At 42.4% G+C, this 25,963-nt stretch overlaps 1 protein-coding gene across 8 annotated transcripts in view; it reads left to right on the forward strand.

Moving 5' to 3' along the window:
- Positions 1–25,963, forward strand: part of NCAM2 (neural cell adhesion molecule 2) — a 305,171-nt gene that overhangs the window by 110,899 nt on the left and 168,309 nt on the right. For all 8 annotated transcript variants that reach the window (XM_077342446.1, XM_077342443.1, XM_077342444.1 and 5 more), the window contains exons 3-5: positions 1,886–2,092; positions 9,181–9,324; positions 13,559–13,696. In XM_077342446.1, coding sequence (XP_077198561.1) covers positions 1,886–2,092; positions 9,181–9,324; positions 13,559–13,696 — 489 coding nt within the window. The remainder of the gene's footprint in view (positions 1–1,885; positions 2,093–9,180; positions 9,325–13,558; positions 13,697–25,963) is intronic.

Genomic DNA, 25,963 nt, shown 5'->3' on the forward strand with positions numbered 1-25,963 from the left:
GGGCTGCGGCCCGGCGCCGGGTCGCGAAGGCCGTGGCGCCGGACCGCAGCTCCCTCTCCCCGCCCCCCCCCGCAGTAAAAAACTTCCCAGGCCGCAAGCTTGCGGCCCGGGAAGCTACTTACTGCGAGAGGGCGGGGAGAGGGAATCAGGGCCGGGCTGCGCCCGCGCGGCCCGATCCGCAGGCGTGGCTCGCGGGCGTGGCCCGATCCGCGGGCGTGGCTTCCGGCCGCGGGCGTGGCTTCCGGCCGCGGCCCGATCCGCGGGCGTGGCTTCCGGGTGCGGCCCGATCCGCGGGTGTGGCTTCCGGGCGCGGCCCGATCCGAGCCGGGTGCGGCTCGATGCGCGGCCGCGGCCGCCACCAACAACGGGCTGCCCTGAGCGGCTCCAGACTCCAGTAACCAGCTCTCTCCTGCCCTCCAGCCCGGCTGCCTCCACTTCCTGCCTTGCACACGCACTCCGGTAAGCCACGGGCCGGGGGGCGGGCCAGGATTACTCGCTGCCACCTCCCCAGATGGCCAACACCTGGCCTCGGTGCTCTGGCCCCGCTGGCACCTCCACCTCCACAGCCTCCCTAGAGCCCGCTGTATTTGGATTACAGCGGGCTTATTTTCTAGTCTATATATGTTTCTTTTCTTTGAAATAAAAACGTGAAAGCATTTACTTAATTGACATTATTGTATTATATATAAGCCAATTGTCAGGGAGTATGTCCAGGAACCATTTCTCAAGTCTTCTATATTTGGAAGGGACAAAGAGAAAAAAGTAGAGGGCTTTGTTTTCTCTTCCTGGATTGTTTCTGTCATGTTTGAAAATGGCCTTATATGTTCATAGAGCCAGAGCAAATTCCCTTTATTAAATTTTATGAATGTATTGGAAAAGATTGATTTCTTTCTTCCTCATGCTTCTGTATTTAGATTCATGTATCAACATTCATTAAATAAAACCATTTATATTCTTCAAAAGAATGTAGAGTTGTTCTTTTGTTTTATGAGTCAGGATATTCCATAGGTTTACCTTCCTGTACATGATGAGTGCTGATACTCTGCATGGAGAAAACATTTACCCTCCCAAATCTTCCATTTACCGAATGTCAGTAAGCAGAAGCAATATTCAACTGGATTCATGAGTCCTGACTCCTAGCCACTTAGAGTGTATCCTTTTACCTAGCCTAAGAACACATCAATTCTCATTTGCATGGGAGAATCAACAATAAAACTAGCAAGGTGAAATTTCAATAAAAATAAATACATTTTATAGATATGTTTTTTTCCTGAATTACATGCAAGGCTTCCAAACAGCTGTTTCCTTTATGATGATGATTCCAGAATCTCCATATAGAATAGTATCATAGGGACAGCAGCAGATTTTTCTACCACCATTGTTTTGCAGTATGTGTACTTTTAGTAACTCTGTTAATCAATTTGCAGTACAATCCTAAACATTCAATGGGTTTAGAAGGATGTACAGTATTTGCTGGCGTATAAGACTACTTTTCCCCCCTGAAAAACATGGCTCCAAGTGGGGGGGTCGTCTTACACGCCGGGTGCACTTCAGTTGGGATAGACATAGCTGCCCATAGTGGCCCATAGTACTGTATTTTGAGTAGAAATGTTGGGGGGTCATCTTATACGCCGGCAAATACGGTAATTCTGTTTCAGGCTGTACTGTTGGTATCATATGTTTGAGCCTCATAAAAGCCCTGTTATAGATGAAGGAACTCTGTTATTGAACTTAGAGCTAAAATGCCATATTGCCTCAAAATATTAAATTATTCTGAAACTTATTTATAGCTAGGACAAGTTAGCCATTGGATGAAAATTTATATTATAATCATTATTATATTATAACCATTATTACATGTATGTGTTTGTATCATTCCTTTTAGTGATTGGTGAGGCTGAGAGTATAGATTGGTATAATCCTCAAGGAGAAAAGATCATTTCCAGTCAAAGAATACTGGTTCAGAAAGAAGGTGTTAGATCACGGCTAACCATTTACAATGCAAATGTGGAAGATGCTGGAATATACAGGTGTCAAGCTACAGATTCTAGAGGACGAACACTAGAAGCCACTGTTGTTTTGGAAATCTTTCGTAAGTAAAATATAAATAATAAAATAAACCAGGCAACTATTTTTTTTCTTTTTTTCTGTTATGTAGAAAATGAAATATTCACAATACTGTATGAACTTATGTAAGAAACTGATATATTTTTTTATGCTAACTGTAAAGCATGATAAAATATAAGCCTGGGGAGAGGAGTTTTAAATACAGAACCTTTCGGAAAGGTTTCATTGAGAAGAGATGAATAAGGGAAACCAATTTATCCAGAAGTATTTTACTGTAAACTTTTTCGATAACCAAATTTCATTCAAAATTGTTACATGAAGCATGCAATGTAGTTTACTTTTGGCTTGATACAATGTTTCATGCTTGTATTTAGATGATAACTATAATATTCTGTCTCATAAAGCTGTGAAGTATTAAGCAATTTTTAAACAAAAAAGTTCCAGAGGGCCTGCAAAATGGAGCTCTTCCACCAGGATCATATCTCTAACATCTGTATTGGCTCCCCTGCCTGCCCTGCATCAGGAGTTTCAGCTGGATTGTAAGTCCCCATCCTGAGCCAGGCTATACAATGCGACGTCATAAATGGTATTCCTGGTGCAGTACGTGGTGTTAGGTGGTGTTCAGGATGGAGAGACCACAGTAAAGTTAAAATGTTTTTAGTATATAGTTGTTTTAGTATATAGTTGTCTAGTGTATAGATGTTTTGATATTAGCTTGTTCTATATCTTGATGTAAGCCACCCTGAGACTTTTTAGGACAGGTATGACCTAAAAATCTCATCTGTAACTGCTCCCCGGTAAAAAAATAAAGGAGTAAGCCCTGTGAAGAAGGAGTTGGTCCATGATGAGGAAACCCACCGATTGGGGTCTTGCCACCGAACTGACAAGCGGAGAGCTCAATCGGCTGGCGCAAAGCGCCAGCCGATTGGGCCCTCCGCTTGACAGCCTGCCACCCGGACTGCCCACCCTCCACCGGAGCCTGCCTTCGCCTGCCGGCCGCCATATCAAGCCTCGCGACTAGAGAGGCACGTCGCCGCCCAACCACCCTACCCTCCCATGTGGCCTCTCCGCGCCCCGACTTCGCCTGGAAGTCGACAAGCTGCTTGCTCGCCCGCCTCCCCAACCACCCACCACAGCCTGCCTTCGCCTGCCCGCCGCTCTTCCATGCCTGTATGCCGCCAACACACATCGCCACCCTCCTGCCCTGCTCTCCCATGCACTGCCGAGAACGCCAGCCCCGCTGCGCCCAGACTGTCGAAGTGCTTCGCCACCCGCCCACCTCCCGATCCGCCCACCCTCCACTACAGCCCACCTTCACTTCCAGCCCACCATTGCGAGCCACCTGATGGACGCCCAGCCACGTCGTCTCCCGCCCGCCCTACCCTCCAGTGCGGCCTGGGAACGCCCCACCGCTGCCCCAATTCGCCTGGGACCCGACCAGGCAAGTACCCAGCCACCCACTCAGCTCCACCGCCGCTTTCCGCAACCCGCTCTCCCCCCTGACAAGCCCTCCCCATCCCCGCTCATCTCCCTGTTCTCCCCCCACTTCACACCCCTCCCCATCTACACGTGCCTCCGCCACCGCTTCCTCCCCCCTCCAAAGGCCTCCCCATACCCGATCACCTCCACATTCTCACCCCCTGCCAAGCCCTCCTGAGCTGCCCGCACCTCCGCAGCCACTTCCCGCCAATCATTTCCCCCACAACACTCCCAAGCCCTCCCCATCCCCGCTCACCTTTGCATTCTCCCCCCCAGCTCCCAAGCCCCCCCTGCACTGACCTCCGCTAACACTTCTCTGCCCAGCTTTCTACACCCTATGCCGCCTCTCCCACACCCCCACCCATCCCTGCTTGCCTCTGCCGCCACTTCCATGCCCCACGTTCTCCACCTCCATGCTGCTTCCTGCCTCCCACCGGACCTTTCTTCCACCATTCCTTCCTTCCTCCTTTCTCCCTCTCTAATTGACTTTCATTCCCACTCCCTTCATCTCTTTCTCTCTTCCTCCCTTTCTTCCTTTCTATCTCTCTCTCTGGCTCTTTTCCTCCCTTCCATCTGCCCCTCCAACAAAACACACCACTAGCGCCCGCTGTATTTGGGGTGCAGCGGGCTTAATTTCTAGTAAATAAATAAAATGAATGTTTATTGCTAATATGGGAAATAGAGTACTGAGAAGAGAATTTTAGTGACTGAATAAACTCCCACACAGTATCCTGTAGCCTCCCAGAAATGATGAACCAGGGGAAAGAATACCAGTGCAAATCCTGCTGCTACTAGAAATAAGGGGAGGGTGCAGAGCAATTCCATGCTCTGAGAACTGAGAGGAATAGGATTCCTGAGCAGGCAGGGTGCTTGTTTTCACAGCTACTGAGTGAAGGGAAAAAGGCAGCCAGCAGAACTGATGCCAGGAGTGGTAGGGTGGTTGCCAGGGTGGAGAACAGGATGGCCTTAGTTTTTGCTTACGCATATTCCAGTGCTGAATTACACCTTGTTGTGTCCCATGGCAAAAAAGGGACCTCTGCCTTCCCTTTCGGTGGGCCAACAAAGGGCATGAAACAGCCAGGCTTGAGACCTCCCTGGACTAGGCCCGATTCCATGTGAAAGCGGGTTTAGAACTGCACGTAAACAAGTGGTGATCACAATCAAATCAGTCATGCAGAAGATGTCCAGCAGAAAGAAAGAAAGTAACAGACCAACACTTAAACAACAAAAGGCACAGGCGATTAACTGGGGTGCCCTTAATACTAGATCTTCACAGTCCAGTACTTCATATTGCTAAGTAAAAAGGTTAGGAAATACTTCTATCTGAATTCACAAAGAATTAAGGATTATTAGACTTGGAAATATTGGGATGTACGGTCCATTGATCAATTCACTACAAAGCAGTTCTGTTTGTTCAAAATAGTTTGAGGGATTATAGTTGTTTAATTAATCAGTTCAATCATATACACTTTTCTTCTTATGATGGAATTGGCAGGAACTGTAGTGTTCATGGTTCAAAAGCATATGAAGAATATCCTACAGGGAACAACGTGATTTATTTATTTTCAAGAGAGCAAAGCCTACTTTAAAGGTGAGCTAGCGGCCAGCTATACCCCCAACCCCAGAAGCCAGGAGGGTAGCAGGCAGGGTGAGTACAGAGCATGCAACTAGATTCTCACCAGCTGCTGCAGAACACAGAACTGTGGGCTTGTGGCCTTGCATGGAAGCTGGGAGCACAGGAAGGAACACAAGGCCCCACGGCACTCCTGGCCCAGTACAGGGTCTGAAAGGCCTAAGAGGAGTGAGAGACCCAGCGACAGAGGGTGGTGGCACTCCTGGCTGCAAACGCAGGCTGGGACGCCGGAGAGGAGTGCAAGTGGTGATGGGGGCAGTCTGTGACTGGTTTTCAGTAAAGGAAGGTCCCTTCCCAATCAGAGGCCCTACAGTGCTCCCTGATGGCACTGGGAGGAAGGCCCTTCCCTGGAGGGCCAATTAGAGGGTTTACATGTTAGAATCATAGAGTTGGAAGGGGCCATACAGGCCATCTAGTCCAACCGCCTGCTCAATGCAGGATCAGCCCAAAGCATCCTAAAACATCCAAGAAAAGTATGTATCCAACCTTTGCTTGAAGACTGCCAGTGAGGGGGAGCTCACCACCTCCTTAGGCAGCCTATTCCACTGCTGAACTACTCTGACTGTGAAATCTTTTTTCCTGATATCTAGCCTATATCGTTGTACTTGTAGTTTAAACCCATTACTGCATGTCTTTTCCTCTGCAGCCAATGGGAACAGCATCCTGCCCTCCTCCAAATGACACCCTTTCAAATACTTAAAGAGGGCTATCATGTCCCCACTCAACCTCCTTTTCTCTAGGCTGAACATTCCCAATTCCCTCAACCTATCTTCATAGGGCTTGGTCCCTTGGCCCCAGATCATCCTCGTCGCTCTCCTCTGTACCCTTTCAATTTTATCTACGTCCTTCTTGATGTTAGGCCTCCAGAATTGTTGTCAGAAATACCCATCACATCTTATTATATACAGAATACTAGAATTAAAGCCCATTTTATGCCGAGATAAAATGGGTGCTAGGCAAGAGTGGGCATGGGTGGGAGTTCTCCCGGCTGCTGGAGTGGCCTCGCCGTGTCTACGGCATGGCGAGGCCGCTCCTGGGGCCGGGAGAAGCCGGAGAGGCCCCCACCCTACCCCAGAGCATGGCTGGGGCTTCTCCCGGCCGCTGGAGAATGGCTGCTTGGCCTGGGATGGACACTCGCGGCTCCTGATTGGGCCCTCCAAGTTTTTATCCCGGACAGGGCCCGCCCTAACTCCTCCCAGACAGCCCTTACTCGATTATTTATTCCGTGGTGCCCCGCGCCGTGGAGCGGTTTAAAGATAATCCAGTTTATATTCTGCCCTTCCCTTAAGGCTCAGGTTGGTTTACAATACTGGTGTATATTTATCATAGATTAAGAACTTCATTATATTTTTTTCAAATATTCTGCTATGTTCCAGTTGGCTTATTTGGAAACTTTTTCTCCTTTGAGCACACTTCCTCCCAGTTTGCCCCCAGATCTGACTGAATGAATGCAGAACAACAGTTAGAAAGTTAGGTCACTCTCCCTTTCTATACAAAGTTGGTTTTTATTCTTAATACAACTATTTTTTATTCCATTAATCAGCTTGTACTTTTTCTTTGCATATTTAAACTTTGCCAGCACCTTGGACTAGAATAAAGTTTCACATTACACCTTTATTTACAGTCATAAGGTGATTTTGTCAGACCTATAACAGGATGCTGCTGAAATTTATGATTGGGACTCTGAATTATGACTAATGTAGAAATGCTGAGCACAATAAATAATGCATTTATTGTGGCATGATCTTATGTAGATGAAATCCTAATTCTTCAATTAATTTTATCGTTTTCATGAAATCTCAGGACATAATAAATATGTTAGTCATTAAATTTCATGAGGCTGATCTTATAATTATTCATGCAGCAACATGTTGTCACAACTGCTATTCTGGAACTTATCTCAGGTGGAAACTTGCTTAAATTCTCTTGGGTTTGCTATATCTTACCTACTCTTAAGTTTATCTGACATGATCTTCTTGGAAGGATGAATTTCCTGCAGGCTTCATTAGTTACATGCAGAGACAACTGTAAAAACAAATCAGAATATATATTAGTTTAATTTTCTATAGCTGGATACAGGGGAAAAAAGGGAAAAATTAGAAGTAAAAGTATATAAATCCACTGAAAGAAGATTGGAACACCAGCTTGGTTGGATCCTATGAATTTGTTCCCTGACACTATGACCTCCCATGGTATAATGAAATCTTCTAGAAGTAGAAGAAATCCAACTTTTATACAGCAAGTTATTTCTTGATGATGTCAGCTCAGTAATTTCTTATTTACCAGATGTTTTCACTAAGAATGCTGCAAAGAAGCTCAAGAAAGATCTTAAAAATACACTTTAGAAAAAATTCAATGCATATTATATTGTGATTAATAAATTATGTGACTTTAAGAACTAATCGTTTTGTGCTGACTTTGTTATTATGATATAGGAAATATAATTTTATAGTACTTTTTTTAGTGAAGAGAGTGCCTTACATTTATTTATTTATTTTGTATTTATCTACTACCCTCCCCAGAGGCTCAGGATGGTTTACATAAAATTTAGAAAGTACATGAAACTTAGCTTTTCATAACAACAGCAATAATAACAGTAAAACAATAACAGAGGTAGTGGACTATAACAATGCAAACAGTTCTAGATGTGTGAATGGATTTCTGTGAGGGAGAAATCTGGAGCCCTGTAGGTGTTGCTGGTTCACTCGGTCTCAACCAAATGTCTGGTGGAAAAGCTCCCTTTTGCAGGACTTGCGGAGCTATTTTAGCTCCGTCAGGGCTCTGACCTCCTCCAGGAGCTCATTCTACCAAGTGGGGGCCAGGACAGAGAAGGCTGTGGCCCTGGTTGAGGCTAGGCGGGCTTCTTTAGCTCCAGGGATCATTAGCCAGTTGAGGGGCACAAGCAGTGAGGCGGTCCCTCATGTAAACTGGGCCCTGACAACATATGGCCTTAAAATTAATTACCAGAACCTTTAGCCTGATCCGGAATTCAACTGGTAACTACTGTAGTTGATGGAGAAAGGGGCCAAATGTGAGGGAAGCATCCAGGATGATGCCCAGGTTCCTGGCGGAGTGAACCATTGAGACTTGCACCCCCATCCAGGGTAGGCAGACATGCTTCTTCACATGGATCCATCCTACCCAGCCACAGGACCTCCATCTTGGTACCCCCAGGAGTCAGTTTGCCCTCGCCCCCAATGTCATCTGAATTGAAAGAAGCCAGGAGGCCAGGGCAACTTCCTGTCAGCAGGGCATTAACTGGTGATAAATTATAGAAATATAAATGTATTAAGCAGGTATATAATATATTATAGGCAAAGCGTGTTGCACCCAGTACTATGGCCTTTCTGGGGGCCGGCAACTTGGCAAAAGCTCCTGCCCAACCATGGACTCTTGAGATCCCACCTCCAAACCGTAAGGAACACTTTGGGACTCCTATGGCAGTGAAAAGCAGAGTACAAAACTTTCCTTCTCATGGGAATGTACTACTAGGAAATAGTGTTTCCCCTCTACACATGCCCTCATGATCTCATGGTGCATCTGTGTATTCCGTTGGTTTCAAATTTGCTATGTTGTTATGGTCATGGAAAGATTGCAGCAATTTGAACTGACTGGGCCTTATTGGCAGTGTTCTCTCTCTATTGGTGACCCCCCCCCAAAAAGAAGAGCAAATCAAGTTGGTAGTGAGGTGTCAACTTGATCTTTATTATGTTTAGTGATAATACTGGCCATGTGGCTGATCAAAAAAAGAAGATATATTTTTTAAAAAATACAACACTTTGTGGTCCTAAAGCATTCTCTTTCAGCATTGGGAATATCACTATCACTCTATGGGAATAACAGAGCTAATTGTGCTTTATGGGTTTTGCAGTAATGAGTAGCAGATATTAAGAATGCTTTACAAAAACAGCAATAATAATTAAGATATCTTTTATTTATATATAATTGTGTTCTCAACAGAATGTTGAAGAAACTATTAATGATGTCTTATTCTTTCTTAGAAAAGCTTACATTCCAAGATATCTCATCTCCACAAGAATTTGTTCAGGGGGAAGATGCACAAGTCATTTGTCGAGTTACTAGTTCACCTGCACCCATTGTCAGCTGGTTGTATCAAAATGAGGAAGTCTCAAATATTGCTGACAGTTAGTATTTTGGTAACTCTTTAAATTATATGTTTTTATTTAAAATTCAACTGATTTTAAGATTATATTTTGATGTTCTGATATAAATAATATAAAATAATCACTTATGTTGAAGCCCCAAGATACTAATAGATATATGGGCATTGTCAATTTGCAATTTTCTTAAACATAGATTTGCACAGTGTTGTGTTATGACCATTGGACTTGTTGACTGACCATTTCCAGTACTTATCCATGGCTCCTGATATGTTATGCTAGCCATATTATCTTTCCCTGATACTAATCCCATATATATTGCCAGGTTACTTCTGTTACCTATCTCCTCCCTCTCTTCCTCAGAGCCAGAAGCTGAAAAGTCAAATGGCTCTAGTTTCTCCTTAAGAGAAACTGGCCATCAGAAAACTCCCCAAGCCTTAGTGTAATAGTTGCCAAATTATTTCCAGCATACAGAACACTTGAAACAAAAATGAAGCTATAGGCACCCATATTTGCATAACTGCTACTTAATTCCAGTCCTTTGGAACCATTTTTCTATGGTAATGAACAGCTAGCTTTACAGCTATCAACAGATACATCTTTGTAGCCCAGGCCTCTGCTTCTATTACAATTGTCCAGTAAGCTCATCCTTTGTTCATTCAAGTTCCAGAAACTTGATTCTCCAGCAGTAAGGCACTACTTCTTTGTGGCTCCCATGTGGAATTCACTTTAGTCTCAACTCCCCTAAACGATAGCCAAGAATCTGAAGGTAGACTGAGAAGGTAGAATGATAATGGATCAACTTATAAAATTGTAACATGTAATTTCAACTTCTGCTCCATTTTAATAATCTAAATAGAAGAAAAGTTTGGATCCTAGAGAGAATAAAGGTCTCAGGCTTTTAAAAATCATTTATGTTTTATGTGCTGTATAGATAGATGATTTATTAATAGCCTGTGTGTCTTACTATGATTAGAATTCTAAAAAACAAAACCAAAGAATGCACATAAAATTATTTTCATGATTACCATTGCTTCCTTTTAAATGTTTGTTTAGTAAAACAAAATAACCTATTTTGCAACATATTGTTTAGAACTGGCATCTTCTTTCATTTCAAGGATATAACCTATTGCAAATATATTCAGCAATAGGAAAAAATTAATGGACTTTTTAATGTATTCATCTTTAGTAACAAAATTAAATATGGATGGCCATGGCTTTAAGAATGGTCACATTAATTCCTATTATTTTTGTTAGAATGCCAACACCATATTTTCCTCTTACATTGCTTTAAGCTGTACTCTACTTTCTTTCCATCAAGAAACAAGATTGTATGAACATTATTCAAACTACAAAAAAGTAAAGTTTGACTGAATGTTCACACACCTAGAAATATATACTGGAACTAGTATAAGTTTGTTTATCTTTGGTATGATAGAACAAAATCTTACTTTGTAATCGTGTTTATTTTCCTTTAATAATTTTAGTTGAGATTTGTTTTAATTACTTACGGGTATGTTCTAAATAAGAGTCGGTAAAATGAGTACCCAGCTTGCTGGGGGGTAAACGGTAATTACTGGGGAAGGCACTGGCAAACCACCCCGTATTGAGTCTGCCATGAAAACGCTAGAGGGCGTCACCCCAAGGGTCAGACATGACCCAGTGCTTGCACAGGGGATACCTTTACCTTTATGTTCTAAATATGATACCTTCTGGGCTGAATGCATTTTATGGGAAAGAAGACTTTCCTGTGTTGAACATACACATACCCATGGCAGGGGGGAGACAGAGATGGGAATGAAAACCATTGATCATAGATAATTTCTTATTGATGAGCACATTTGCTTCAGAACAAATTTGGAGTCCAGTAGAGCCTTTAAGATCAACAATGATTTATTCATGGTATGAGCTTTCACATGCATGCATACTTCTTCAGATACAATGTCATGGAAAGGCCTCCATATTTTAATTTATCTCTTATTTGGAATAATTGATTTGAACAAATAGATTGTACTGTAACTTAAGAAAGGTATTACTGCGGAAGGGCGGGGAGAGGGAATCAGGGCCGGGCCGCGCATCGCGCATGTGTGGCCCGTGCAGGCGCGGCCCGCGAGCGTGGCCCGATGCATGGGCACAGCCCGATGCGCGGGCGTGGCCCACTGCGCGGGCATGGTCCGCGCAGCCGCGGCCCGATGCCCTGCCGGTCCCCAGCCTCAGAAAGGTTGGGGACCACTGCTCTAACCAATTGCATTAGTGTAAAATTGGTTTCAATAAAATTCAGGACATGATTATCCATGTTATTGTCCATGAGGGTCTCAGATGAAGCTACATTTCCAAACCAGTGGCTCAATACTTGGAAAACAAAATGCACAAAATTCTGTATTTGTACATTTTCCTAAAAAATACATTTTAAAAAAAGCCATGTCCAGTGCCAGGAAGACAAGTTGTGGCCCAAAGGAGGTCCTTTCTAAAACCTGTCCAAGTTCTTATTTCATTTTACTAAAAACATTGCCTACTTCTAACTCACTCCTAAGGGATATCCATTTTATTAATTCTAGTAAAGACTTAAATGCTCATTTTTATTAGATTTATTAGACACAGGGCCTTTACGCACGGGGATCTTTGTTGCAAATTGTTTGCGGAATGAAAAATCGCCATTTAAAATAGTGGAATTCGTCGTTATGCATACCTGCCTTTGTAGTGGAATCAGTTGCGTTTTTTAGCGTTTCCCACAGGCTTCCGGTCTCGGCAGAAATCGCTAGAAAGGAAGCGCTATTGCCAAGCTCGTCCCGCCCCTGGCCGTCAAGCAGCCAATGGGCAGCCGTTAGCATGCTCCCAAACAGCCCCTTTCCCTTTAAGAAAGGTTTTTTTTAAAAAAAACAGACCCATTGCAACGAATCTGTGTAGATTCGTTACAATGGAGAGACCCATCCAGCTGCCTAATGTGAGCTGTCGTTTGATCGTATGATCGTTGCCACGCTGCCTCGAGTGATAAAAAAAAAATCCCCCCCCCCGCTCACGGGCCCGATTTTCGGCTGAATTAATGTGTAAAAAATAAAGGGACTTTATTTCAGCAAACGGGCTTTTATGTGGTTTGTGCTTAGTGACTAAAGGTGAAGGACTGAAGCCAGGGAAGCCTCTAAACAGAAAGAGGCTCGCTGGTGCGTTTATCCCCACTCGCTCGGAGAAAAAAAAATGGCGATCGCTTCGCCGGAAGTTTGGAGGACAGGCTCAGGAGGAGGGACTTTGAAGAAACCGCAACAATGTTAATGCACAGGTCTTTATCGCTAGTGTTGCAGATTGTTTGCAAGAGTGTAGCGCTTTCCGGAGGGTGAATCCACTTTTTGGGATTCCCCTGAAAGCGCTACAACGAAGCGCTTTTTGCTGATCGGTTTCAGGAGTGTTGCAGATTGTCTACGACGTCGTGCGTTATTCCAAATCAGTAGCGTTTTCAATTAGCAACCATTGTGCTATTTTGAAGCCATGCAAAAAGCCCCACAGTGTTAGAATATAATTGTTTTGTGTATCAGGGAGAATTGTACTTACAGACCAATGGGTTAGCAATGGGAGCTGTCATTGCACCCGCAGTAATACACATGTTCATGCTTGAAACTGAGCAAGCCTGGTTATGCAATGCCTCTGTGAACCCTCCCCCCCCCCCCAATCTATTATTTCTCTTTTTGCCAGATTTCTGGATAATATTTTTGATTTTTTCCGACAAAAACAGGTTGTTTGATTTTTGTACATGGGTGATTAGGCAACATCCCACCATGAAATATGAAATACAATTTGATTCAACTAAGATTGCTTTCTTAGACACCATGATTCACATTGGGGATGAAGGGAATCTTGTGATTTCATCCTATTGCAACCCGACTGATAGAAATATACTCCTTCATTAAAGCGCATTTTATTTCAGATATCTTAAAGATAGTTTACCCATTGTACAATTTTAGACACATTAATGACAGTGATTGATATTTTAAAGAGCCATTGTTGATTTTCTCTTGACTTGTACTTTCGTTCCATGATATCGTATCTGATGAAGAGGTATACATGCATACAAAAGCTCATATCTTGAATAAAACTTTGTTGCACTCAAAAGGTGCCACTGGACTCTAAATTTGTTCTGCTGTTTCAGACCAACATGGCTATCAAATCTATCTTCACATTTGCTTCAGTCTTAGAAGTTCATAAAAGTGTTTATGGCAGTGCTTATAATTGCTAATGCTACTTTATCTATTACATGCCTTTCCAGATAGATTTGCTGTGTTACCAAACAATAATCTTCAGATTTTTAAGATCAACAAAAGTCATGAAGGAGTTTACAGATGCGAAGGAAGAGTTGAAGCCAGAGGAGAAATTGATTTCCGGGATATCATTGTCATTGTGAATGGTAAGCAATGAAACTGAATTATACGTCTAATATTTGTGCTGCTTTATTGAAATAATACAGATCATTATTTTGGGATATATTTAAATAGCTGTAAAAAAAACCCAGAGACGAATATACTTCTTCACTACCAAACAAGGTATTCACTCACTCAAATCCAGTATTTGAGCCCTGAAGTTGTGGCCTTCAGAGTTGTCTGTCATTCCTTTACAATGTTTCTTCTAAGACTTGGTGACATTGAATGTATTGTGGTTGAAACTAAATTTATGTGCAATGGTTTAAGAGTTATGGTAGCTGTGCATTATATCAGACTAGAGGCAAAATCTGGTGCCCCAGGATAGAACAGGGCGTTAGGAGATACACCTGTATTGTGGCCTTTGTGGGTGCTGTCCCATGGCAAAAGCATAAATCATAGTTTCAACATCCTCTTCCCCCTACTTCCCACTTGATCGTCAAATTCAGTATGGTGTAGTGGTTGGCAGACTCAAATCTCAAGAGCTGGATTTGATGCCTCCTCTGTGTGCAGCCAGCTGGGTTGCCAACCTCCGTGGGAGCCGAGAAAGAATAATTGGCCATGCAAATAAGTCTATTTTGAATAAATAGACTTTATTAGACAGCTAATTATCAATTAGTTTCTCAGCTTCTACCTCATGGGATTGACAGACTTTTGTTTTTGAACCTGATGGGGAGGCCTGAGGATCTTCAGGAATTACAACTGGTCTTCAGGTAGCATTACCCATGGAGAAAATAGGTGCATTTGAGTGTGAGCCTCCTTCCCCTCACTGGACCACCAGTTGCTAATCTGTGGCCTGGTGTAGGTCTTGCCAAGAGAATTTCACACAGAGAAACATGCAGAAACAGAAATAGAAACTTAAAAAACTTCAGTTCATCACAGTTGCACTTGTTGACTTTATATTTTTAAATCAACACCAATTCATTAAAGCAGAATGAATTTAAAGAGGGTGATCTGCAGTCATCTGAAGGACTATTTGTTGATCTGGGAAAGTCAACATCAGGTCCTGCCAGACCAGCCTGGCTTCCTTCTTTGACTGAGTGATGGGCTTATTAGATTGTGGAAACTCAGTGGATGTCGGTTACCTGGATTTCAGTAAGGTTTCCCCATGATGTTTTGATGGTTAAATTGGAAGAGTGTAGACTGGATTTTTGGATGGTTAGGTGGAGAGGGAACTGGCTAGAAAACCTCACCAAAAGAGTGGTTCTCAATGGTATTTTACCATACTGGAGGAATGTGAGTAGCAGAGTGCCATAGGGCTCGGTACTGGGTTTGGTACTTGTCAACATTTTATCAATGATCTGGATGAGAGCGTGGAGGGACTGCTCATTAAATTTGCAGATGACATCATATTGGGAGGAATAGTGAACACCCCAGAAGATAGAGTTCAACAAGATCTAAACTTGCTGGAAAAGAGGACAAATAAAAACAAGATGTCATTCAATCAGGAGAAGTATAGAGTTCACAAAAAGGAGAAGCTGGATGGGAGTAGTACTGAGGGAGATACATTTCTGGGTAACAGTATGTGTGAATGTGCTCTTGTGGACTATAAACTAAATATGAGCAGACAGTGTGATGTGGTAAAGAAGGCAAATTCAGTCGTCAGGCTGCATCAACAGAGGCATCTCATCAAAGTCACAAGATCATAGAATCATAGAGTTGGAAGGGACCTCCATGGTCATCTAGTCCAACTTCCTGCACAATGCAGATGTCATAGTCCAACTGTATATTGTGTTGGTCAGACCCTGCCTGGAGTATTGTGTGCAATTCTTGAGACCTCACTTCAAAAAGGATGTGAACAAAATTGAGAGGGTGCAAGAGGAGAGCATTGAGAGTGATCCGGGGCGTGGAGACCAAGCCCTGTCAGGAAAGGCTGAAGAACTTGGAAATGTTCAGCCTGGAGAAGAGGAGGTTGAAAAGCGACATTATAGCTATCTTTAAGTAATTGAAAGGTTGTCAGAGAAGGGCATTCATTTAATTTATAAACCGCCCCTCACTATGTCATCTCAGGGCAGTGTAATGGAATCAATATAGTTCAGAAACATACATAGAACTATTTTTAGTAAACCAATCAAAACAGGCATAACATATTGTTAAATAAATATATGATCCAGGAAGATTTGCTGCTTGGAAGGTTTTTTGTTGTTTGCTTTCCCTAAATTACTTATTTAATTTTATTCCAGATGGGTAATTATATAATTTTTTAATAACAGGGGAATAAAATAGGAGTCCAGTGATACCCTATTTCCATTATTTTGATTCTACCTTTCTCTCCGATTTTGTTCCAAAGTGGTCTTTATTGTTCTCCTATTCTCCTGCAGGGTAAAGTTGGATGTGTATCTGTCCTAAGACCATCCATTAAGTTTTCATAGCCAAGTAGGGATTCAAACCAGGGACTTTCAGATCATATTGTGACACAATGATAGCTGATATTTCTATTAGAGACCATCAAAATTTACTCCAGCATAAGCTTTTGAAAGTTAAAGCTCATTTCATGAGATCCATGCTGATTTGATAAAACAAATTCAGAATCACAAAAGTTTAAACTGGAGTAAATATTTTTAGTCACATAGATACCACAGATTTTTTTATTATTTTTATATAATGAAGAAGAGGAGGAAGAGTTGGTTCTTATATACCTCTTTTCTCTACTAGGAGTCAAATCAAATCAATATTTATTTACAGTCATTCAGACCAAAATTCAAATGTTGTTTTTGTTAGGTGCAAAGTCGTGTCCGACCCATCGCGACCCCATGGACAATGATCCTCCAGGCCTTCCTGTCCTCTACCATTCCCCGGAGTCCATTTAAGTTTGCAAAATTCAAATACATGCAATTAAAAACTAAGACAATTTAAAAATAGAAAAAACAGTAATAATTGTATTTTAAAATACAATTTTTTAAAAATTTTATGTATTTTAAAATTTTAAAAGATCTGAAAACATAAAAACTTTAATATGTTAGATTCAATATCTAAAACAGGGGTAGTCAAACTGCGGCCCTCCAGATGTCCATGGACTACAATTCCCAGCATTCGCTGGCAGGGGCTCCTGGGAATTGTAATCCATGGACATCTGGAGGGCCACAGTTTGACTACCCCTGATCTAAAACATAGTTTAAGTTGCCAGTGACAATTGGCTCTTTGTACTTTGGAAATCAGAGAGAAATTTTCTGATCCACATACATAGTATGCAATTTCATGGCGACAGTGCAAAATTTAGCTGTGCAGAGAGTTATTTGCCTGTCTTGAAGCAGCACCTTGACTTTTTCCTTCGGGGAAGATCTTGGGTAGGTGTTCAAAACTGGCTGAATGAAGTTACATCTGATGGCATCATAAATGGGGCAGAACAGAAACACATGTTCGTCTGACATTATCCATCCGCTGGCACAAGGACAGAGTCGCTGAGCAAGGTTTTTTTTGTTTTTGTTTTTGTTTTGTAACGCCCCTTCAGCACAGCTGTAGGTAGAGCTGAGCATCTTGCTTGGGCTAGGAGTCTCAAAATGGCTTACAGTAGCCTTCCCTTTCCTCTCCCCACAACAGCCACCCTGTGAGATAGGTGAGGCTGAGATAGCCCTGATATTACTGCTCAGTCAGAACAGCTTTATCAGTGCTGCGGCAAGCCCAAGATTAAGCAACTGGCTGCATGTTGGGGGAGCATGGAATCAAACTCAGCTTTCCAGAGTAAAAGTCCACACTCCTAACCACTACACCAAGCTAGTATAATCCTACTAATAGGCCTACTAGGCCTATTGACTTTAATGGACTCAGGAGAGTGCAACTCTGCTGAAGGTTGCACTGTTTATTTTTTGAATCATGTTAATCCTTGGCATTGTTCCAGACAACACAAGGAAAAAAAGATGCAAACTCAGCCACTTTTGTATCCTTGTTAAGGCTTTCTTTTAAGAAAATCAACATATAACAGATGTATTGAGTGTTGGTGTAGTTTCCTGGGAATAGGGTTGATTATGAGTATCCTTGTCACTGGTCTTATCCAAAAGCCTGGTAGAAGAGCTCCATTTTGCAGGCCCAACATAACAGTTTGAGTTCCAATAGGGCCTTGATCTCATTGGGGAGTTCATTCCACCTGTTTGGCTTCATAGGTGAGAAAGCTGGTTCTGGTTGAGGTCAGGTGTTTTATTTCGGGTCAGGAATCACCAGATTGTTGGTGTGGATGGAGCTAGTCACTGTTCAGAGAATATAGGCAAGTATATGATCCTTAAGGTACGCAGGACCCTAACTGCACATGACCTTGAAGGAGAGTACCAGTACCTTAAAATTGATCCATTATTCATTTGGTAGCCAGTGCAGCTACTGGAGGATGGGGTTAATGTGGGCTCTCCCTGGTGTTTGGGAGAGAATGTGAGGAGCTTCATTTGGGACTAATTGTAGTTTCCAGAGCAGTTTCATTGTGAAACATCTTCAGATTTGTAGTATTCAGTTTCTACATTCAATATTTGAGATATGCACACATTTTTAAGGGGTTTTTTTTGGGGGGGGGGTCAGAAATACACAAATTAAAGGACATTTTCCAATTACTGTTCTTTCAGAGAAAAAGAGACATTCACAGCTGTTGAGCTGGGAATTGATTTGACCTAGTCCCTTTTCAAATGAAGCTTGAGACCACATAGGCTGCAAAATGTTTGCAGGCATACAATGGAAAGGCAGTTGGCAGAGGCTATATATTATTGTCTCTGCTTCATGATCCACCTTTTTGCTGTTTGCTGCCAGCCTACCCACCTTCCATTGAATATTGCTGAATATTGCTGGTCACAGTATGGATAAGTTGCTCATGATAGGAGCAGTGAACTACAGACTTCATGGAGGGATGGAGCTTGTAAAAGAGTGCCTTTGGTGCTGAGCAACATTTATCCAAAGCTGATAATGGCTTAATGGTGCATCAATCAAAGGGGCTGAGGCTTGGCACCCCTCAGTACATTAAGTGCAGGCAAGAACAAAGAAAGATAACTATTGTTACTGGCTGAGTTCAGATCCAGGGTGTATTTACCAGAAAGGCAATTAAATATTAAGCTACCAAGGTGGAAATACACATGGGAGAATACTTACAAGCAGGAAGGAAGATTAAAAACCCTGTGTGGCTCAGTAAATCTTAACAGAAGAATTCCTATGTTCCTTCTAGAGAACTTCTTGTTTTCAGAATCATTAATATTGTCACAGAAAATTCCCAGATAATCTCTACTTTTGTGAAACTTCTTCAGCCTTGTAATAATTGTCTGTGACCCAAAAAATTCAAGCAGAGGTCTATTCTGTTTTCAAGAGATCTTATGCGCTGAATTTTTTGATCACATACAGTTATTACAAAGCTGAAGAAGTTTCACAATGAAAGTAGGGATTACCGGGGAATCTTGTCTGATGATATAAAAGATTCTGAAGAAAAGAATTTCTGTTCATGCTTAACAATTATCTCTGGTAGGAATTACTCTGTTAAGATTTATTGAGCCATACAGGGTTTTTTCTCTCAATTAAATATTTGCATAATTAATTGATGAGGTAGATCATCTGATTTAAATAAACTAGTTAACTTCTTGTGTTTTCATTTGGGATAATGGGGCAATAAAACTAATATACATGGTCCATATAATGGCAAAATTCAGCTGAAACAAAGCACTTTTTCTGTTCCAATGATTTATTTATTAATTTATATATTTATTTATTTCCAAAGAGAACCCTAAACAGTTTATATCAATCTCCACTCTGTTTTATTCTCACAAAAACCCCACATGGCTAGGTAGGTTAGGCTGAGGGTGTGTGACTGACTGAAGGGCACGCAGCAAGCCTCCATGGCAAAGTAGGTATTCATAGAATCATAGAGTTGGAAGGGGCCATACAGGCCATCTAGTCCAACCTCCTGCTCTATGCAGGATCAGCCCTAAGCATCCTAAAATATCCAAGAAAAGTGTGTATCCAACCTTTGCTTCAAGACTGCCAGTGAGGGGGAGCTCACCACCTCCTTAGGCAGCCTATTCCACTGCTGAACTACTCTGACTGTGAAATTGTTTTTCTTGATATCTAGCCTATATCGTTGTACTTGTAGTTTAAACCTATTACTGCGTGTCCTATCCTCTGCAGCCAACGGAAACAGCATCCTGCCCTCCTCCAAGTGACAACCTTTCAAATACCTAAAGAGGGCTATCATGTCCCCTCTCAACCTCCTTTTCTCTAGGCTGAACATTCCCAATTCCCTCAACCTATCTTCATAGGGCTTGGTCCCTTGGCCCCAGATCATCTTTGTCGCTCTCCTCTGTACCCTTTCAATTTTATCTACATCCTTCTTGAAATGAGGCCTCCAGAACTGCACATAGTACTCCAAGTGTGGTCTGACCAGTGCCGTATACAATGGGACTATGGCATCTTGTGCCTTTGATGTGATGTCCCTGTTGATACAGCCCAAAATGGCATTTGCCTTTTTTACCGCTCTATCACACTGCCTGCTCATGTTTAGTTTACAATCCACAAGTACCCCAAGGTTACCTAGAAGTGTATCCCCCATCCAGTAGGCATGCTTTTCATTTTTCTGACCCAGATGCAGAACTTTACACTTATCTTTATTAAATTGCATCTTGTTCTCATTTGCCCATTTTCCCATTGTCTTCAGATCTCGTTGAACTCTGTCTCTATCTTCCGGAGTATTTGCCAGTCCTCCCAATTTGGTGTCATCTGCAAACTTGATGAGTAGTCCCTCCACCCCCTCATCTAGATCATTAATAAATATGTTAAAAAGTACCGGGCCAAGCACCGAGCCCTGAGGTACCCCGCTACTCACCTCCCTCCAGTCTGATGAAACACCATTGACAACAACTCTTTGAGTGCGGTTCTCTAACCAATTCCCTATCCACCTAACTATCTGAAAATACAGATTGCAGTCCTTCAATTTATCCATCAGAACATCATGGGGAACCTTATCAAAAGATTTATTAAAATCCAAGTAAACCACATCAACCGAATTCCCACGATCCAGCAAACCTGTCACTTGGTCAAAAAAGGAAACCAGGTTTGTCTGACAGGACCTGTTGGAGACAAATCCATGCTGACTTCTTTGGATCACCAAATTGTCCTCCAGATGTTTGCAGATCGCTCCCTTTAATATCTGCTCCATTATCTTACCCACAACAGAGGTCAGACTCACTGTTCTGTAGTTTCCCGGGTCATCCTTCCTCCCTTTTTTGAAGATCGGAATAACATTTGCTCTCTTCCAGTCCTCCGGGACATCTCCATTCCTTAAAGAGGTCCCGAAGATGACGGACAAGGGTTCTGCAAGTTCTCCGGAAAGTTCTTTGAGCACTCTCGGGTGCATTTCATCCGGCCTAGGGGGTTTGAACTCATCCAGTGCAGCTGAATGCCTCTCAACAACCTCTCTATCCATGTCAACCTGCCACCCAGACGCTATCCTTTGGCTACTGCTATCTCTAGATGTGCCTAAACCCTTTGGCCTGTGGGAATAAACAGATGTAAAAAAGGCGCTAAGCCTTTCTGTTTTCTCTGCATCTTCTGTTAGAGTTTGTCCATCCGCACCCAACAGTGGGCCTATTGCCTCCTTTACTTTACGTTTGCTTCTCACATAACTGAAAAATCTTTTCTTGTTACAATGGGCTTCCCTGGCCAATCTTAGCTCACTCTCAGCTTTGGCCTTTCTGATGATTGATCTACAGTGCCTAGTAACCTGTACTATTCTTTAGAGCTCTGTACTTCCCTCCATTTCCTGAACATTTTCCTTTTCTTTCTTCTCTTGAAGTTCTCTGTTCATCCAAATAGGTTTCTTAGAGCTCCTGCAGTGTTTTCTTCTTTCTGGGATAGTATTTGATTGAGCATGCAATAGCTCTTGTTTGAGTAGCGCCCACCCTTCACATGCTCCCTTCCCTTCCAGCATCTCGTCCATGGTATGACACTCATCATGTCTCTGAGTTTATTAAAGTTTGCCATACGGAAATCCAACATCCGCATCTGGCTACAAGCTTCCTTGCCTCCCCATCTCAAAAGGAATTCTATGAGGACATGGTCACTTCCCCCTAGGGTCCCCACCTCCTTCACCAACTCTTGCCTGTTGGTCAGTATTAAGTATTCAAACATGGGTCTCAGAGAGCCTATCCTAAGGCCCATTCCGCATGACTTAAATGTAGCAGAAGTCTTACCTTTGGTAGACGTTACTAATTTAAGGTTCCGCATGACGTCGCACACAATCTGCAATACTCCTGCAACACTTCCGCAAAAAGCACTTCGTTGTAGCACTTTTTGGGAAATCGAGTAAAGTGGATTCCCCCTGAGAAAACTGCTACACTACTGCGCACAAGCTGCAACACATCAGCATGTGCGTTCTCAATGTAACGGTAGAAAGAAAGTCCCTCCCCCGCTCTCACTGCCGAACGTCCGGTGAAGTGATCGCCATTTTTTTTCCTTAGACAGGGAAAGCAACAAACGAGTGAGGCTTCTCAGAGGCTTCTCCGGCTAAAGTCCCTCCACAGAAGTGATTAAAAGTTAAACAAAGCTCCCTACTGCAAGAGTCTTTAAATTTCCCAAGCACAATACAGCCCCTTGTTCGACACTGCCCATCATTTTGGCCACAAATCTTGCCCATTGGGGGGGGGGATTTTTTTTTTAACTTGAGGAGCCTATAAACGATTAAGCGCCAGCTCCTATGCCTACAGAAAAGGACGTTCTGATACATTGAAGGAACGAATATGCGTTGCTACAGGTGTTTTCAGGTTTTTTAAAAAAAGAGTTCTTAAAGGGAAACATAAACACATGTCCTTTGTGTGGAATGGTCCTAAGAGTTTATCTACTAAAACATACTGGCTCATAGGCATAGGAATGAGTTAAGAAAAGCCTTTTGGGGTGGATTTCTGAGATGCTGCACATTGTTCCTGGAGCCCAAAAAGACATTATATACTGATTGTAGGCTTTAAAACAAGCTGCTCACCCCTGTAGGATCAGCAGACGGAAAGGGAAGGCAATTGTAAGGTGCTTTGAGACTCCTTCAGGTAGAGAAAAGTGGCATATAAGAACCAATTCTTCTTCTAAATGGCCAGAAGCCATTTCAGCAATCAGATCACCCATTCTCCCCCCACTTCCAGCTAATTTCTCACCTCCAGAAGATGTAAATGGGACTGTTTTTGCCTACTCCATTTGGGTGAGTCTGAGAGAGCCCTGATATTCCCGCACTCGGTTAGAGCAGTTTTCTCAGTGCTGTGGCAAGCCCAAGGTCATCCAGCTGGTTGCATGTGGGGGAGCGCAGATTCAAACCTTGCTTGCCAGATAAGAAGTGCAAAAAAACAAACAAACAAATCTCAAAAAGAGGGGGGGGGGTTCTGTATCATTCTGGAGTTTCTCCATAAAAATGGGGCAGTGTGGATTTTAGTTAAAATGCATCTGTGTTATGGCATTATCGCATAGCAACACCGAAGTGTTTTTTAATTTTATTTTTTAAATAAAATTTTGAGTCTCAGGGGAGGGGAAGAAAGTTTCAGTCCATGAGAGAACTGCTGTGGTGTGATTGGTGGCTTGCTGTGATTAACAAACCAGGGAGCAGGGAGAAGTTCGGATTGTTTTTCCTTGCAGCCTTGTCAGGAGGCGAAAAGCCTCAATGGAGGAGAGGGAAAACATGGGAGGGGTCTCCCCATGAAGAGGGTTGCAAATGCAAGATTTACCATCCTGCATTTGCCAGCAGGAAGCCACTCGTGCTTTACCCCTCCATGCGGAAATGCCCTTAGTCTTTATTACAAACTGGCTTGGCATGAACTCTGCCCCTGAAGCATTTAAAAGAGCATCCCTGTATATGCTTCAGAGCCAAAAATATTGGGCTTTCCCAAATACATTTTCTAAATCCAAATTTCCTGCTGATATTGGGATTTAATAGTAGGGTTGTGTGCGGCAGCGTCCGAATCAGCCATTCCAGGCCAACGTAGCCAGCTGGGGAGAGATGAGGTGCGGGTGCGTAACTCGGCACACACACACATAACTCTTACAGTGCCATTAACATTGGGAAAGTTGGGAAAAGTTCCCTCTCCTGCCCAACCAGGTTTCCCACCCTACCCTCCCTTGTTTCACTATTTTTCTGTATTGTGTTATAGAATATTTAAATAAAGTTGCTTGTATTGTCACAGCTTGCAGGTCTGGAGCATGACACAGATTTGTTCGTGGAGTAGGCCAAGCCTGTCAGCTGGACTACCCATTTGAAGAGGCCTCCATAAGATGCTGCATGCGTGTGGAGCTTGGCAGCCTTCACTCCTGGCCGGGGGGGGGGGGGGACATTTCTAGGTTGTGGGGAATCCCAGCTGATGGTGATGCCTATCGAGTTCCCAATCACTATCTACCTCCAATGAGGCCCAGTAGGCCAGGATGCCTGGGAGTTCCAGGCTTGCTGGATGGACCAGTGGCAGTGATCTGCTGACATGTGGGCTGTGTTTCAGTCAGCTGATCACAAGAGGGCCAGATCCTTTACCCCAAGCTATGCAATGCTCTGTTGTTGAACAAAGTTGTGGCTAGTTTTTATCCATGGAAATGGTTGCCCATATCCTTATTGAGGCATGGTTAATATCCCCCCACAAAGCAATTTCACAACCTAGAATTGGCAACCCTAAGACTATGGTTAGTATCTACAAAAACATTCAATGCACAAAAATAAAATAAAATAAACCCTTCTAAGCCCATTTATATCAAATTTAATTTGAAGGGTATATGAGTTTTCCAGAATATAAAGTTCCTGTTTCTTTTTTTCTGCCACAAACTAAATAGTTGCACCTTTGGAACTGTTACTAATAAATGTTGCTTAGAATGTTTTTTAAATGAAAAGTTTCAAATGTAGTATACAATTGAATTTCCCCCCAGTATATGCAAGTTAAAACTGATGCAATTTAAGTGCCAAAAGTGAACTGTCATTTGTTTAGAGGAACTAAGATTGTTTAATGAAAAAGAATGGTGGTGACAGTCAATTTAAAACTACTGTTTCACATCAATGCACAGCTGAAGTTCAACTATATAGTTGTGTCAGGGATTGTGTGCTAGGGTACAGTTTCATTTAAACTAGGCATATTCACATTACTCAGAATCATTGCATTGACATACACAACTAAGTTTTAGTTCTGAATTTGTTTTAAACCTTATTAATTCAAGTGCACTGATGCCTGGATTTCATGAGTTTTATTGACCATTCAATTTTAAGGGTGTTTGATGTGATCTTCTTTGAGGAGGTTTGGGATATATGTTTCTGGGATTCCGATGTAGAATCTTGAGTAGAAACAAAATTATTAGAATTTGGTTACTTGCATCTTTCTGTGTTTTGTATGTATGTGTTTTAAGGATGTATACATTATTCCCTGTTTCCAGTAGGCACAGTTATCCAGCTGTATGGGTTTCATATCTGACATTTTCTTGGAACTCCCTAAGTGATATTTCTGCCTTGATGGTACCTCGATAGTGTGTTTACTGCTATCAGGTGGTAGTATTTAAACTGCATAACTCTTGAGAACAACAAATCTTTACTTCAGAAACAGATCCTTAGTATAGATTGTAGCATTCAATTTTTTCTCCTTTTTTTCTTTCTTTTTTTTTTGGGGTGGAAACTTCAGCCACATTGCCATGACATTTTTTTTAAGGCAAGGTTGAATTCGGAGTGAATTTTAATGTTCAGATGGCTGACTGTCCTCTTCAAATGGTGTGCAGCTATGTAGGGTTTGGACTGGCATCAAGAAGATGAATAAAATCCTGTCATTTAGAAAATTATGAAGAACAAGCAGAGTTACTCATATCTTATACTATCTCAAACTACAGTCAGCTCATCTGCATTAATCCAAATTATATTGGTTCAGCAATTAGTATAATATAAACACAACGTAAGAAATCATAAGTTTCAATGTGATAAACCATCACTTATGAAATCAGCATAAGACATAGGTACAGAAAAAGAATACAGTCACCAGTAAACTGAAATTAATGTGGTACAAAATTGAATTAATCACTTAATGTGGCTTCCTACTTGGTAATTGTTTTCAACCAGCAGGAATTATGCATTAAGTAACATTGAGATCAGAACCTGCCCTTTTTTAGCCCTGATGCCAATATTGTCAGAAAAGATTTATTTTTAAATTTAGAAAACAAATTAATAGTATAGAAGGTATGCAAAAAGGGAAAGAGGGTTTATATAATACTAGGGACCATACCCATTGTACTTGTAAATACAGTGGGCGCTAGGTATGCTTTTGGGGTGGGGGGAAGGCTTCCTTCCCCCTCCGGGCCCAGAAGCGCAC

The sequence above is a fragment of the Paroedura picta genome, chromosome 6 (assembly GCF_049243985.1).
Source record: "Paroedura picta isolate Pp20150507F chromosome 6, Ppicta_v3.0, whole genome shotgun sequence".
NCBI classification, from domain to species: Eukaryota; Metazoa; Chordata; class Lepidosauria; order Squamata; family Gekkonidae; genus Paroedura; species Paroedura picta.